Here is a 15,262-nt window from a genome sequence, read left to right on the forward strand (position 1 = left end):
TTTCCTCGGAAGAAGAAAGAAAGAAAAAGAAGAAGAAAGAACACGTAGGAATACAATAGTGTCCTGGCAGCATAGGCTGCCCAGACCCTAAAAAAACCTAAGATTTTTTGCAGACAATTTTGGTCATCAGTATTTGTTCCTTCTGCCAGTAAATGACTCACTGTGTGCACGATGATCTGTTTGGTGATCAGGCTCAGGCCTTGGTTCCAGAAGTTCAGTTTTGGAGTTGGCCAGAGCTGCAAAGTCGGAAACACAGTTAGTTTAGTTCAACTACATCAACCTTTCACTGATTTTTATAAACTACCAGTGGAGGATGAAGTCCAGAAATTGTTTGTCAGCTTTCAAAACATGTTAGTTTTGTGAATGTTCAAGTTATTATCTATACATAGAGCAGTGTGCAAAGTCAAATCTGCTGAGTATCAAGTAAAAGTGAGTTCTACTTACAAGATAGAGGGGATTCGGCTGAAATAAAGAAGAGAGGCAAATTACTCCAGCTGTCAAAGTTATAAAAGCCACAATATATTTTCTCCTAAAAAATGTTCTCCTCCTCTCTTACTCACTCAGTTGCTCTCAACTTTCTGTTTGGCTCTTATTATTTTCTCTTGCACTTCTCTCTTGCATGAACACGATAATGATTGTTGGGGTGCTGTGGCTCTTGGCCTTACAGTCCTTAGTGCGAATTACAAACTCTGTTTTAATTTATCATTTGTCTTACAGCAGTGATTTCCTCACTGTGGTGGCAGCTGCGCTGCTAATTGAATACAGAGAAAACACTGTCAGCAACCCTACAACTCCAGCCACTTGAATGCTGAAAAATTAAAATAATAGATCAAAACAAATATAAAACAAGAAAAAAAAATCTTCATTAAACAAAATATCAAAAGTTTGTTTTATTTTGGGATGTGAGAAAAAGAATTCAAGCTGTAAAACCTGATAAACACTAGCAGAATATTTACATAACTGGAAAATCAATCACTGATGTTCTTGTGAGCAAAGAAATTCCAGCATCAAGTAACTTCAAGAAAAACATTTCAGATAAAATCACAAGAGATTTAGAACTGTCACGTCTTTGAATTTGTCAAATATTAAGCCTCAAACCAATAAATCAAAATTTAGTCAAAGCTATAACATAATAAAAACACCATTTCCCCATCAGAATAAGCAGAATTATCCTTTATACGGCCAAAGCAGAATAAGTACACCAAGTTTTTCAGATAACTGTGTTGTGATCTGCAGGAGGAAGGGTCGAGGTTCCTCTCATTCTCTTGTCCTGTCTGAATATTTTCTTCAATATACATATTTTAAAAGTTCACTGGACATTGTTTACTTACTGTTCATTACAAATTTTCACACAAACTTTCTGTTATCAATTTTTTTTAACAGATGTACATGTCACCTTTGTAAAGTCATGAACCTCTGATTTTGTAATTAAATCTGATGTTAATGTTTGGTTTCTTTTTCCCACTGATAATTTCCCTCACCGTCATTAGTTTTGGATGAAGATTCATTTTACAGCTACAAAGTGAACATCAAGTGACTTCATCAGTGAGGTGAAAAAGTAAAAAAAAAAAATTGCAGACACTTTAAGTCTCATCAGTATTTGTTCCTTCTACCAGTAAATGACTCACTGTGTGCACGATGATCTGTTTGGTGATCAGGCTCAGGACTCGGTTTCAGAAGTTCAGTTTCGGAGTTGGCCAGAGCTGCAAAGTCAGAAACACAGTTAGTTTAGTTCAACTACATCAACCTTTAACTGATTTTTATAAACTACTAGTGGAGGAGGAAGTCCAGAAATTGTTTGTCTGCACATCTATAAAGCTTTCTAAACATGTTAGTTTTGTGAATGTTCAAGTTATTATCTATACATATAGCAGTGTGCAAAATCAAATCTGCTGAGCATCAAGTAAAAGTGAGTTCTACTTACAAGGTGTAGGGGGTTTGGCTGAAATAAAGAAGAGAGGCTAATTATTCCAGTTGTCACAGTAATAAATGCCAGGTATTTTCTCCTACAAATTTTTCTCCTCCTCTTTTACTCACTCAGTTGCTCTGAACTTTCTGTTTGGCTCTTATCATTTTCTCTTGCACTTCTCTCTTACATGAACATGATAATGGTTGTCCTGCTGCTGCGGCTCTTGGCCTTACAGTCCTTAGTGCTTGCTGCTCATACACTACTCACAAAAAGTTAGGGATATTCGGCTTTCGGGTGAAATTTCAGGATGAACCTAAAATGCATTATAACCTTTACAGGTGAACTTAATGTGACCTTCTGTAAACTTTTGAATGCACATGTCCAGCTGTTCAATGTTTCAGTACTTTTTGCACAAGTTGCTGTTCTCTAACAAGGAGTTTAACGGCAAAATTCACATCAGGTGTTTGATGCTCCAGCTCATCGAGGTCGTATCATTAGGGAACGGCTGCTGGAGACTGGGGTACCTCAAATGGAGTGGCCTGCACTTTCTCAGACCTGCATCCCATAGAAAACCTATGGGATCAGCTGAGTCGCCGTGTAGAGGCTCGGAGCTCTGTACCCCAGAACGTCAATGTCCTGAGGGCCGCCCTTCAAGAAGAGTGGGATGCCATGCCTCAGCAGACAATAAGTCGACTTGTGAACAGCATGAGACGTCGTTGTCAAGCTGTAATTGATGCTCAAGGGCACATGACAAGTTATTGACACTGACATTTTTTGCTGTGGTATATCCACCACTGTTGTTGGCTTCTGTTTCAAGAAATTGTTTGAGATGAGGAAATCACCAGTGTATGCTTCTACTTAAATGCCCTACTTTCATGATATAATATCACTGTAGTGTGAACTTTTTATATTTTCCATAAATTTCACCCAAAAGCCAAATATCCCTAACTTTTTGTGAGTAGTGTATTTGTGAGCAAAGATTTTAGCTTTGTTCTCCTCTTGCTCCAATCCAGAAAAGACCATGAATTCAAAGTTTAGAAGGTAAATGCCAAAAAATGACATGGGTAAATACTTTTGAGTTCCTCTCTTTGTTTCTTCTTGTACACTGCGAATCCGATGCCAGCAATGAGGAGCACAGCAATAACAGCCACCACAGCAACGATGGGGATGGTCAGGTCACTGGGCTTCTCTGTTGAGCCAAAAATAAACAAGTAAATCAATGAGTCATTTAAAGAAATCAGAGCCTGTATAAAGTCACTTAGAGCAGGAATCTGTCCGTCCATCCATCCATTACATCCAATCATCTAGTTATTAAATATTTCCAAATATTCATTAACACAGTCCTGTGGTCAATACTGCTAACCTTTATTACTTTGCCTCTGATGCTGAGTAATCTGCAGGATGTTTTCAAGTTCAGCGCTACATTATAAGACCTTTTCACTGCTTCTTGGAACTTAACGTTTGGAACGTAACGTTTTAATGATCAACATAAAGAATCAAAACCAGCCTGCTTCCAAATGAATATTGCTAAAGGACGGTCTGAAACTACACATGAGCAGTACAAGAACAGCAGTAAATTAATTACGTTTTCTTGTGTGTAAATATCCTGTTATTGCCTGGTGAAAAAAAATAAGTAAGACATTTTAATATTTTTGAGGGCCTTAAGATAAAATGTTTTAAGATGTTAAGATGTCAAATTCTGTGATCAGTGACCCGGAATGAGATATATGCACTGGTTTAATGGTGACCTCAGTTGACTCTGTTTTTTCTTAAACAAGGTTTTATGATTGAGGGCAGGTTAGCTTTTGGATTGGATTTCAGACTGATCTCAATGCATGAGAAAACAGAGACAGGAAGCTAGATAAGTTATTGATTAAAACTTCCCATTAAATAAAATATCAGGATAAATAAAATAAACCCTACTGAACAGGACAAACAAAAACAACAAAACAGAAACAGACCAGCAGAGCAAAAGCAAAACACATTCACTGCAAATCAAGTTGAACAAATTAACCAAATGTGTCTTTCCCACCTCCATCACATTCGATCTCAGTCTTACCCCAGTTGGTCTTGATCACTTTTGGGTCCAGTTTGGTGACAATGTCCTCCTTGACACCAGAGAGCTGAAACACACAGCTGTAATTCCCCCAGTCTTCAGGTTTGACTGATGAAACGTGCAGGTCAACGCTCTTCTGGAAGGTTCCATCGTGGTTGTGGAGGATCTCTCCGTGGTCCACATCCTCATGAAGCTCCTCTCCGTCTCTCATCCAGAACAACATGATTTTGTTGGGGTAGAAACCTGAAGCGTGGCAGGTCACTGGAGAGGAGGGAGTCTTCTGGAGGAGAGACACCGAGGGAAGCTCTGGAGAGAGAGAAAGAGAGAGAGAGAGAGAGAGAGAGAAAGAAGGAGAGAGTGTGAAAGAAAGGGAGTAGGAAAGGGTGACAAATAAAGGAGGAGAGAAAATGATAGAAAGGAAGAGAGAGTTAAATAGGGAGAAAAGGAATAAAGTAAACAGGAGAGATAAAGAGAGAGAAGCAGGCAGGAGGAAGAGAGGTAAGAAAACCAAGAAAGACAGAGAAATAGTTGAGAAACAGAGAAACAGAAAGATCAAAACAGATGTGTGTAATCTAGATTTTAAAAAACAGCAACAAAACTACAGTTTCATGTACAGTGCATCTCTATATGTTGTTTCATATTCACTGTGATGATACTGCATGTTAGTTTTTTCTCGATTGCTTACACACTAAGAACAGCTTAAACCAATGTGACAAAACTTTAACTCACTGTAACTAGCTCCTATTTTATTCCACACTGTTGTCTTTTATTGTTTTATTTGCATCTTTTGTTTTATTTCAAATTTTATTTCAATTTTTAGCCTTTTCTTTTTAATTCCACCCTGTGCTGTTTTATTCTTTTTAATGTTTTATTTAATGTGTTTTCAAATGTTCTTCTTTTTATTGTGAAGCACTTTGAGCTGCTTTTCTTGTATGAAAGGTGCTATATAAATAAAGTTTTATTATTATTATTATTATTATTATTATTATTATTATTATTAACTAAAACTTAAACACAATGTGGCCATACCTTTGACACATGTGCTGCTTTGAACTGTGTTTGCAATTCTGCAACACACTTCCTCCTGAATACCAGACACTATTTCATACAGAAGACACCTTCCTCAACAATGAAATCATGTGGTTACCATTGGGAAAACACTTATGTTCAAAATATAAAACACATCAGGTAATTAGAAAACCTGAGACACATACATGAAAGCACTTACTTAGAAAACTGAACACCAATCACTCAGGGCCTAAGCTCTACAAACAGGCCCCAGGCCAGCCATGTTGAGTACTTTGTAAGCATGGAGGCGGTGAGAGAAAGAGGCAGAGGAAGACATCGTCTGCGATGTGGATGAGATTTTGTGGCCGGACGGTGACAGACGACAAGATCCGCAGCTCCCCCAGCCCCCAGCATAACAGAATTTTCTGCTACTTACTGTGCATAGTTTGATTTTGTTGTATTGTTGTTTTTTTTTTTTTTTTTTTTTTTTTTGCTTTATATACTATGTTTTATATTGTTTGCTATTGTTTTATGTTTGCTTTACTGTATTGTAAAGTGCAGTATACTATATACTCAGTATACAGTATACTTTACTGTATACTGTATATAGTTTTGAGTTGACACCTTTCTTATTTATTTTTATTTTTTGGTTATTTTGGAAACAGTTGTTACTGTGAAAAAGGTGCTTGATTTCTATTTTGAGCTTTGCAGAATTCTTTTTGAAGAAATAAATGAAAAGCAGTAAAAAATGCAATGTTTTGTGTTAAGTATGTTATTGTGTTGCTGCTGATGTGGAAGTGTGTTCAAGTGATGGAAATGTGTATTCTTTTGTCATCAGAGTTACATTTTGACAAAGGATTTTGAAGTTTTGATGACTGAGTTTCAGTTTGCCATAAATGTGATTGGTTTATTTCCAGGTGTTGTGTCTTATTTGCTTGTGTTTAGAGTTGTGGCACAGTGAGCAAAGCATTTAAAATGAGTTCAAGCAATCAAAAAAAAAAAAAACTGTAAAAACACACAAGAGGCATATGAACATAGTTGTGACCATCACATACATGAGGTCAGGTGAGTCTACCTGTTCTCAGCAGAGTGCTCCTCCCATAGTCCACATACTTCTTCAGCCAATCAACGCAAATCTGGGTGAGGTAGAGGTACAAATACTCATTTTGACCCACATCTCTGTCCCACTTGTGTTTGGTGCTGACAGCCTGTGGTGTTGGAGCGATCCATGTCTTAGTCTTCAGGTCAAAAGCTATAAAGTCTTCTCCATCATAACCATGCTGATTAAAACCATAAATGTCTCCAGTCTCATCGTTCCATTCACAGCCGTACATCCACTGGATAATGTGAACACCTGAGAGAGAGACAGAGACAGAGTCTGCAGTAAACCAGAGTGAGATCCACACACACATAAATAAATCTAGATTAAAAAAATCTAGATTAAAAATAAATTAAGATTAAAAATATTAATTGTGAAAAGTTAGGGGGGAAAAAATCAAGATTTTATTTTTTGGCCATGTTGCTCAACCGTAGGTGTGTGCGTGTGTGTGTTTGTGTGTATGTGTGTGTGTTTGTATGTAAAATTACTTGTCAGAGGAGGATTTCTGTGTGTGTGTGTGTGTGTGTGAGTGTGTGTCTGTGTGAGTGTATGCGTGTGTATGTGTGCGCATGTGTGTGAAAAAAGAATGTGTGAGTGAGTGTGTGTGTGTGTGTGTGTGTGTGAGTGTGAAGCTACATGTGTGTAACTTTACAACAATTTGTGATGAAAAAACATTTTATCAGCAGAAAGAGAAACGTAAACAAACCTCCAGTTTGGCTGAAGCGTTTCTTCAAGGTGTCAAAGCTGACTTTGAAGGTCTGCTGGTCAGCCAGAAACCTCTGAGTTTCCTTCTTCAGGTACTGAGGATCATCAGCTGTGACCTTCTCCATCCAGTCCTGTTTGCCTTCTGCTCTCTGTGTGTTGCTGTCATAGTGAACCATCTGAACACCATCAACCAAACCAACAACGACAAACTCTGGGAAGTTTGGGACTCCAGATGAAGCCGTGTAGAAATACTTCAGGGAGTGAAGCACTGTGGGACAAAGAGGGACGAACAAAAACTCAGGTTTACATTTTAAGATAAGCATTTATAATGGTGAAATGTTATCAAGTCCTGAACACGACTGATAATTTCAGTGTCTTTTCTAAGATTGCAGAGCAAAAACAATCAATGATAACAATATTAATGATAATAATATTATCTACAATAAATGTATGTCTGTATCGTGACAGTTTTCAAAAATTCTGAAATAGGACAGTAATGACTAAGGTGGAGGGAGTTTATACTTTGATATCAAACTAATGTTATGAAATCCATGACTTATTTCAAAAACACAGTTGATTCTGTCCTCAACAACAGTAATATTTCCTTGGTGTTACAAAATGCTTCCAAAATAAACCCTAATGTGCTTTAATGTCTTTTCATGTAGTTTTTTTCTAACCCCTGGATATCTCAATATAAAGTGAAAGTCTTCAAATCCAGTTTGCTGTTAAGTAATTAATGACATAATTAATTTACAGATGTACAATTATGTGTATATGAATATATTCAATTGTATTAAGTGGTGGAAAGAATATAAGCATCCTCCTGAATCAGAAGTTGATAGCTGATATCGTATTAAAGTAGAAGCAACAAAGTTTTTCTAGCTGTAGTGGGCTATAGGCCTACATGTAATACAGGAAATATATGTAAAATGTGAGCTTACCTGGAGATGCAACATGACAGAAGAGGAGCAACAAAACAAACTCATTCATCTAGATTGGATAAAGAAATAAAGTCCAAAAGAGCGGATACATCGCCCGGTTGATGAGACTTTCCGACACTCCGGAAGGCGTTCCTCTTCCTTCTTCTTCTTTTGTTTAATGGCGTGTTTTTAGATGCATACCGCCACCTACTGCGTTATATACTACTACTACTACTACTACTACTACTAATAATAATAATAATAATAATAATAATAATAACAACAACAACAACAACAACAACAACAACAATAATAATAATAATAATAATGACTCGTTTCTATGAAATAATATTGTCTCTTTCAGATATTATATAACGTCTTTCTGTATATCTTTCACCCCATCTCCATTTGTTTCCAAAATACCCTCCAGATTCCATTCCCTTCCTGCCCTACCTATCTTTTGCGCTAACATGATTGTTCTTCCCTATACGTTTGACAGTGAATCAGTATATGTTCTGCATTTCCCTATCAAATATAATGTTTTATTTAACCCCGCATGGCCAAACCTCAGCCTCGTTAAAACTGTCTCCTCCCTTCTGTCTCCTCTATTTACACCATTTGTATTAATGGTTTTCTGAATCCTGTAATATTTCCTACTGCTGTTAACCCTGTCCCATCTGTCTTGATACTTCCTCATCATTTCTTTCCTGAGTATTCCCTTCACTTCTCCTTTGCCAATGGTATTTATGCCTCCTTCATGCTGGTTGCTTTTTTAGATATTTTGTCTGGTCTTTCATTTATACTTATTTCTGATATATTGACTAACCAAATAACTGGTCCCACTCTCTTCCCATTCCTTCTTTAATTCCATTATACTAAGATCTACCTTTGATCTTGGGAGTAGCCAATGTGAACATTACAAATAGGAGTAGGGGAGTTAAAATACATATTTCCCAGCCTATATTCTTCTGACTTAGCCTTTGCTATCCAACCAAAACCATGAACTTTAAAATTGTATTCCCAGCATTCCTGTATTACACTCATATCCACATCCTCGTAAACAACTCCAATATACTAGCATTATTTTGTCTCATCTTAGATCTAATGGTGCTTCTCCTAAGTCTATCTGCATTGCCTTAATCAGTGTTGATCTCCTTGCACCTGCACAAGTCCTCAATGTTTTATTTTATACCCTATCAATTCTATTTAGATGTGTTTTAGCAGATGCACTATATACAAAGCATAATCTATTGTTGCCCTCTTCAGAGCCCAGTATATACACATCAGTGCTTGTTAAGAAAATGTTGCTCATCCTGTTCTGAGAAAACAGGCGCAACAGGAATGTGCCGTTCTAGCCAATAGAAATTCAGAACAGGCTGCTATGACGTGAATTGCTAGGCAGAATTAAAGAATTCAGGTTATGGTCGGTAAGTGAAACTAAACTGGGGTAGAAAGGCTGTACTCATCCAGGCTGCGTACTTAGAAAAGGATTTGTTTCTAGGCGAGTATAGACATTGGAAGTGACTTATAATCCAAAGAATGATCACACAGCTTACAGTGTAGAGAAGCTAAGTAGGAGAGCAAGGGAGAGATGAAGTTTTTTAGAGCAGCTTCTGTCAATGATTAAAATGACTGATTTATTATCAGTTGTTTGTTCATTCCAGGTGTGATCCATTCTAAAGGTGAAATCTGCGACTGCTTATTTAATTTAGCTGAAAGTGGAAGCTGAGATCATTTATCTCAAGTTTCTTTCACAGAGGAAAAAGACTTGTTTTCCACTGGCTTTAGCCACTGGAAATATTTACATAAGTGGAAAATCAATCTAAACACTGATGTTCTTGTAAGTGTGTATGTGTGTCTGTGTGTGGGTGCAAATTTGTAATATTAAAATGAACTTATTTAAGGAATTCCATAAAATCACAAGGGATTTAGAACTGTAACTGTTGTGAATTTGTCAGATATTAAGACTGAAATCATGAAATCAAAACTTGATTGAGCATTTTTATTTTGAATATGAAATAACATAATACCCCTCCCCCACACACTCATATATGCATGCATGCATACAAAAGCACCAGAAACAAAGAACATGAAAGAAAACAGAGCAAAAATACATATACATGTAGTAATATGAACAAAACCCAGAAAAAATACAAAAATATAAATAACCTAATTCATTAACCTCATACCTCATGAAGATTCTTTCCTTATATTTTGTTTTAAACTGGTTAATATTTTTACATTGCTGTAACTCCACACCGAGACTGTTCCATAGCTTCACCCCACAAATGGATACACAAAAACCTTTCCTAGTTGTGCGAATACTAAACATTAAAAAAAAGCTTAGTCACAACTTTGTCAAAGCTATTGGTATGTAACATAACAAAAACACTTTTCCCCATCAGAATGAGCAGAATCATCCTTTATACAGGCATAGCTACATAAGTGCACACAGTTTTTCAGTTAACTGTGTTGTGATCCGCAGGAGGAAGGGTCGAGGGGCCTCTCATTCACTTGTCCTGTCTGAATATTTCCACAGGTCAAGGACTCAACCTTATTTTTTCTTTTTCTTCTTTTTTTTTTTTTTTACCAAATTTGTCAGATTCTTCTAAATTAAATGGCAATTTCCCTATATATAATATTGTTTCTGCCTTTTCTCCTTGTGCATACATGACAGGGCAACACTGACAGCGCCTCTTCAAAATGTAAATGAACAGATGATGAATGGAGGGAAAGGCAGTAAATGATACACGAAAAGACACTGCCAAGGTTATGGCACATGCACTGCAAAAAATAACACCCCTGATTTATTTCCATTTGTTTGTTATCTTTAACTTAATGTACCATGATTCATTCTGAATATCAAACTCAACTATTTAAGTTTTCCGATTTTGAACTTTTCCAGCATGCTTTTGGGACATTTACTCAGCCAGGCTCATTGTTGTTTGGTTCATGTTCCCTATTAAGTTTCCTCTATTTACACAGACACTTACAAAAAGTCCCACAGCAGTGTTTCCTCTGTCATTTTTTTTTTGCTTAATTACAATGTTAATTTATCATTTGTCTTACAGCGGTGATTTCCTCACTGTGGTGGCGGAACCGCTGCTAAATGAATACAGAGGAAACACTGTCAACAAACCGACAACTCCAGGCACTTAAATGCTGAAAAGTTAAAATAACAGATCAAAACAAAAATAAAATTAGAAAAAATCTTCATTCAACAAAACATCACATCCAAACCAACAAATCGAAATTTAGTCAAAGCTTTAACATAATAAAAACACCATTTCCCATCAGAATAAGCAGAATCATCCTTTATACGGCCAAAGCAGAATAAGTACACCAAGTTTTTCAGATAACTGTGTTGTGATCTGCAGGAGGAAGGGTTGAGGTTCCTCTCATTCTCTTGTCCTGTCTGAATATTTTTTTTGCCAATTAATAAACTCTAAATTGAAGCATTATTGTCATTATCTGCTGTCATGATTGACTGTACTGTCATGTTTGTAGAACAATCTGTTGTTATTTTTAGTAAAAATGATTTTCTTAACAAATTTGTCTTTATAATCCAAAAGTAATTTATGTATTCATGTGTTACTGATTTTTTTTATATGTGCACTTTACTCTGTAATTCTCTGGCCTTGTTTTTAATTTATGATATAAATAATTAATGATCCATTTCTTCCCAGTTCTTACACAAAAGGACACTGACAGCACCTCTTCAATCTTCAACAATCTCCAGTGCAGAATTTATCTAAGAACTTAAAAAGACAGAAAATAACCACATGAAACAATGCACAAAATACTTCAACATATATATTTTAAGTTCACTGGACATTGTTTACTTACTATGAATGACAAACCTTTGCACAAACTTTGTGTTATCTTTTTAACCTTTGATTTTGTAATTAAACTGATGTTAATGTTTGGTTTCTTTTTCCCACTGATAATTTCCCTCATCTTCATTAGTTTTGGATGAAGATTCATTTTACAGCTACACAGTGAACATTAAGGGCTCTAGTTTCCCGGCGCAGCGCAGGGTGGCGCAGTGAGGCGCACCCCGCGCAGAGCTAGTTTCGACCAGCGCAACGCGCGAGGCGAACGGTTTCCAAGTTTCGCAGACGGATCTGCGCCGAGATGGGAGTGGCGGCGCAGCAGGGGGAGGTGTCGACAGATTCAGCTTGGCGCAGTGACAGTTTCGTGCCAAAAGGCTTCGCCGAGGTGCGCCAAAAGCTCGCCTCCTGAAACCACGTCTACTTTCGGCGCAAGGCGCAGCGTGGCTGGCGCAGTGGAAGTTTGGCTGACAGGCGGGCAGTGCGCACAGTCACCACAACCTCACAGGCAGGTTTCCAGAATGTCAGGCACATTAACAATGCAATAAATACCCACAGAAACCACTATTCAATGCTATAATCTCAGTCAGCACATAAACGTATCTCCATATCGACTGTGCCGTCACAACTGATGTCAGATCAAAGGAGATTGGCACCGTTTGGCGTAATGGAAACCCAACCTGATCACCTGTCAGTCAAACAATGTGTCCAGTACGGTGATGTCTTTTTTCCAGTTATGGTGTCTGGAGCTGCTCCTGTTAACTACACAGTTTTTCTTCCATATATATTTAAATATTCCACTCTGGGTTTTCGTTATCCGGTAATCACCGGACTATGACTGGTAAAATCTGCCAAAGTCCGGTAATTTTTAAATGTCCGGTGAAAATATTCACAATTTGAATTTTATTAAAACAGTCAATTTCCACGTAATTTTATTTGTAATTTAAAAAAAAAAATAGACTGCGTGATCCCTGTCTCCGGTGTACCAGAGGGAGAGAGAGGGTTTTTTTCTGCAGAACCGGATCAAAACAGCGCAGCAAAGTCGCCTGGGGCAGAACAAGGTCACAAGACTGATGCGCATTGCAAGTTGCGGAGAGACACTTGAGACTTTTGATTTTAATTCAGCTGCTGAATTAAGTTTTTATTGCATCTATTTGATTTCAAGTTGGCAGCACGCCGCGTTATTAAAATGATATGAGCCCGTTTTTTTGTTTGCAAATTGTAGTTGCAATTGTATGCAACGTTCATGTTAAAAGAGCACAGGCTTGTGCAATATTTATTTATTTATTTTAGACGTTACGCACGTGAGTCAATTGACGGCACTAATTTAATTTGATACAGCCTGCTTTTCAATAAAAAGATTACGCTATAAATTGACATGCCTTGATATCATTCTTATATAGCCTGCATATAATTTTAAGCTCAGTAAATTCAGATAATATTTGACCGGAATTTCAAACATTTGTCCGGTAAATTGAAAACCTGCCGGTCACATTGTCCGGTGCCAATTTTTTCTAACGGAATCCCTGATTTGCCCTGCGATGGACTGGCGACCTGTCCAGGGTGTTTCCTTGCCTTCGCCCTATGAGCGCTGGGATAGGCTCCACCACCCCCCCGCGACCCTAGTGAGGATAAGCGGTTTAGAAGATGAATGAATGAATGAAACCCTGATTCCACACATATCGAAAATGTAAAATGCATAGGTTCCTTGCCAGACACCGGGCGTTTAGAACAGCGAATGTAAAAGCTTTCATGAACCGGATTTTGTTTTAATCTCTAGTGTGTTGTTGCATCAGTAAGTGATGGAGTCGAAAGTTGCAAAACAAACATGTAGGCTATTTATATGAATATGGCGAGGATTATCCTTTGAGGTAAAAACATTCATTAAAAATGGGGGCTTCACAGTAAAATTTTTATTTGCTCGTAAAAATCAATAACTTTAACAGACGGTGACAGAGCTGGAAAAAAAAGAGATGCGAGGCAGGCAGGTAATGGAAAGACAGGGGACTCAGGAATTTAAGGATAGATGCATGGATGGATGGATGGGTGGTTAGATGGATGGGTGGACAGATGGATGGCAGGTAGCTCCAGCAACATTGCAACAGCCAAGACTGGCCTCAGTGCGTGTGTGATGCGGCTGCTCTCTTCGTCCATGTCAAATGTGTAGACTACCACTACGCCTTCGCGCAGCGCATTTTAAAGGCGAGGACAGGGGCTCATTTGATTGGTTTAAAGTGAATCGGCTGTGTCAAACCCACACCACGCCTTCTCTCCTCCCTTGCGCCGGTAGGAGGAACGGCGCACTAGATGCGCCAAGGCGCACGGCGTGCCAAACTTGCAAAATCCACTTGGCCACACCCAGGTGGCGCAGCGCAGCTGCGCTGCGCCCGCGCCTCGCCAGGTCTGCGAAACTAGAGCCCTAAGTGACTTTATCAGTGGACTGAGAAAGTTTAAATAAAAAAAATAATAAACACATTTAGTCTCATCAGTGTTTCTTTCTTCTACCAGTAAACGACTCACTGTGTGCATGGTGGTCTGTTTGGTGATCAGACTCAAGACTCGGTTTCAGAATTTCAGTTTCGGAGGTGATCGAAGCTGCAAAGTCAGAAACACAGTTAGTTTAGTTCAACTACATCAGCCTATAATTCATTTTTATAAACTACTAGTGGAGGAGGAAGTCCAGAAATAGTTTGACTGCACATCTATAAAGCGTTCAAAACATGTTACTTTTCTTAATGTTCAAGTTATTATCTATACATATAAAAGTGAAAAGTGAATTCTACTTACAAGATGTAGAGGAATTGGCTGAAATAAAGAACAAAGACAAATTATTTCAGTTGTCACAGTTATAAATACCACAGTATATTTTCTCCTAAAACTTTTTTCCTCCTCTCTTACTCAGTTAATCTAAACTTTCTGTTTGGCTCTTATTATTTTCTCTTGCACTTCTCTCTTACATGAACACAATAATGGTTGTCCTGCTGCTGCAGCTCTTGGCCTTACAGTCCTTAGTGCTGGTTGCTTATTTTTGTGAGCAAAGATTTTAGCTTTGCTCTCCTCTTGCTCCAATCCAGATAAGACCATGAATTCAAAGTAAGTTCAAAGTAAGACCATGAATGTAAATGCAAGAAAATGACATGGGGAAATACTTTTGAGTTCCTCACCTTGTCTAATCTTGTACACTGCGAATCCAATGCCAGCAATGATGAGCACAGCAATAACAGCCACAGCAGCAACGATGGGGATGGTCAGGTCACTGGGCTTCTCTGTTGAGCCAAAATAAACAAGTAAATCAATGAGTCAGTTAAAGAAATCAGAGTATAAAGTCAGTTAGAGCAGGAATCTGTCCAGCCATTATGTCCATTCATCTAGTTATCAAATATTTCCAAATATTTATTAACACAGTCCTGTGGTCAATACAGCTGACTTTTCTTCCTGACTTTTATTAAGACCTTTGCACTGCTTCCTGGAATTTAAGATCATTTTAATGACAAACATAAAGAATCAATACCAGGCAATACCAGTCTGCTTCCAAATGAACATTGCTAAAGGAAGGTCTGAAACTACACATGAGCAGTAAAGGAACAGCAATAAATTAATTAAGTTTTCTTGTGTGTAAACATCCTGGTGAAAAAAAAAAAAAAACTTTAAAAGACTTTAATATTTTTGAGGGTCTTAACTTTAGATAAAATGTTTTAAGATGTTTTTTCAGATGTTTAAAGGTCAAATTATGTG

General features: G+C 37.7%; 3 protein-coding genes across 3 annotated transcripts in view; all 3 read right to left on the minus strand.

Moving 5' to 3' along the window:
- LOC115368090 (class I histocompatibility antigen, F10 alpha chain-like) overlaps positions 1 to 15,262 on the minus strand; it is a 410,352-nt gene that overhangs the window by 388,626 nt on the left and 6,464 nt on the right. The window lies entirely within an intron of this gene.
- LOC115368109 (class I histocompatibility antigen, F10 alpha chain-like) overlaps positions 1 to 15,262 on the minus strand; it is an 80,448-nt gene that overhangs the window by 58,234 nt on the left and 6,952 nt on the right. The gene's annotated exons all lie outside the window — the stretch shown is intronic.
- Positions 11,120 to 15,262, minus strand: part of LOC115368110 (HLA class I histocompatibility antigen, Cw-15 alpha chain-like) — a 17,537-nt gene continuing 13,394 nt past the window's right edge. The window contains exons 5-8 of the mRNA XM_030064104.1: positions 14,692 to 14,793; positions 14,315 to 14,332; positions 14,048 to 14,122; positions 11,120 to 11,455 (exon numbers count right to left, since the gene is read on the minus strand). Of these exons, the coding sequence (XP_029919964.1) occupies positions 11,445 to 11,455; positions 14,048 to 14,122; positions 14,315 to 14,332; positions 14,692 to 14,793 (206 nt within the window). The 3' untranslated portion in view covers positions 11,120 to 11,444. The remainder of the gene's footprint in view (positions 11,456 to 14,047; positions 14,123 to 14,314; positions 14,333 to 14,691; positions 14,794 to 15,262) is intronic.

Source organism: Myripristis murdjan, chromosome 11 (genome assembly GCF_902150065.1).
Source record: "Myripristis murdjan chromosome 11, fMyrMur1.1, whole genome shotgun sequence".
In the NCBI taxonomy this organism is placed as follows: Eukaryota; Metazoa; Chordata; class Actinopteri; order Holocentriformes; family Holocentridae; genus Myripristis; species Myripristis murdjan.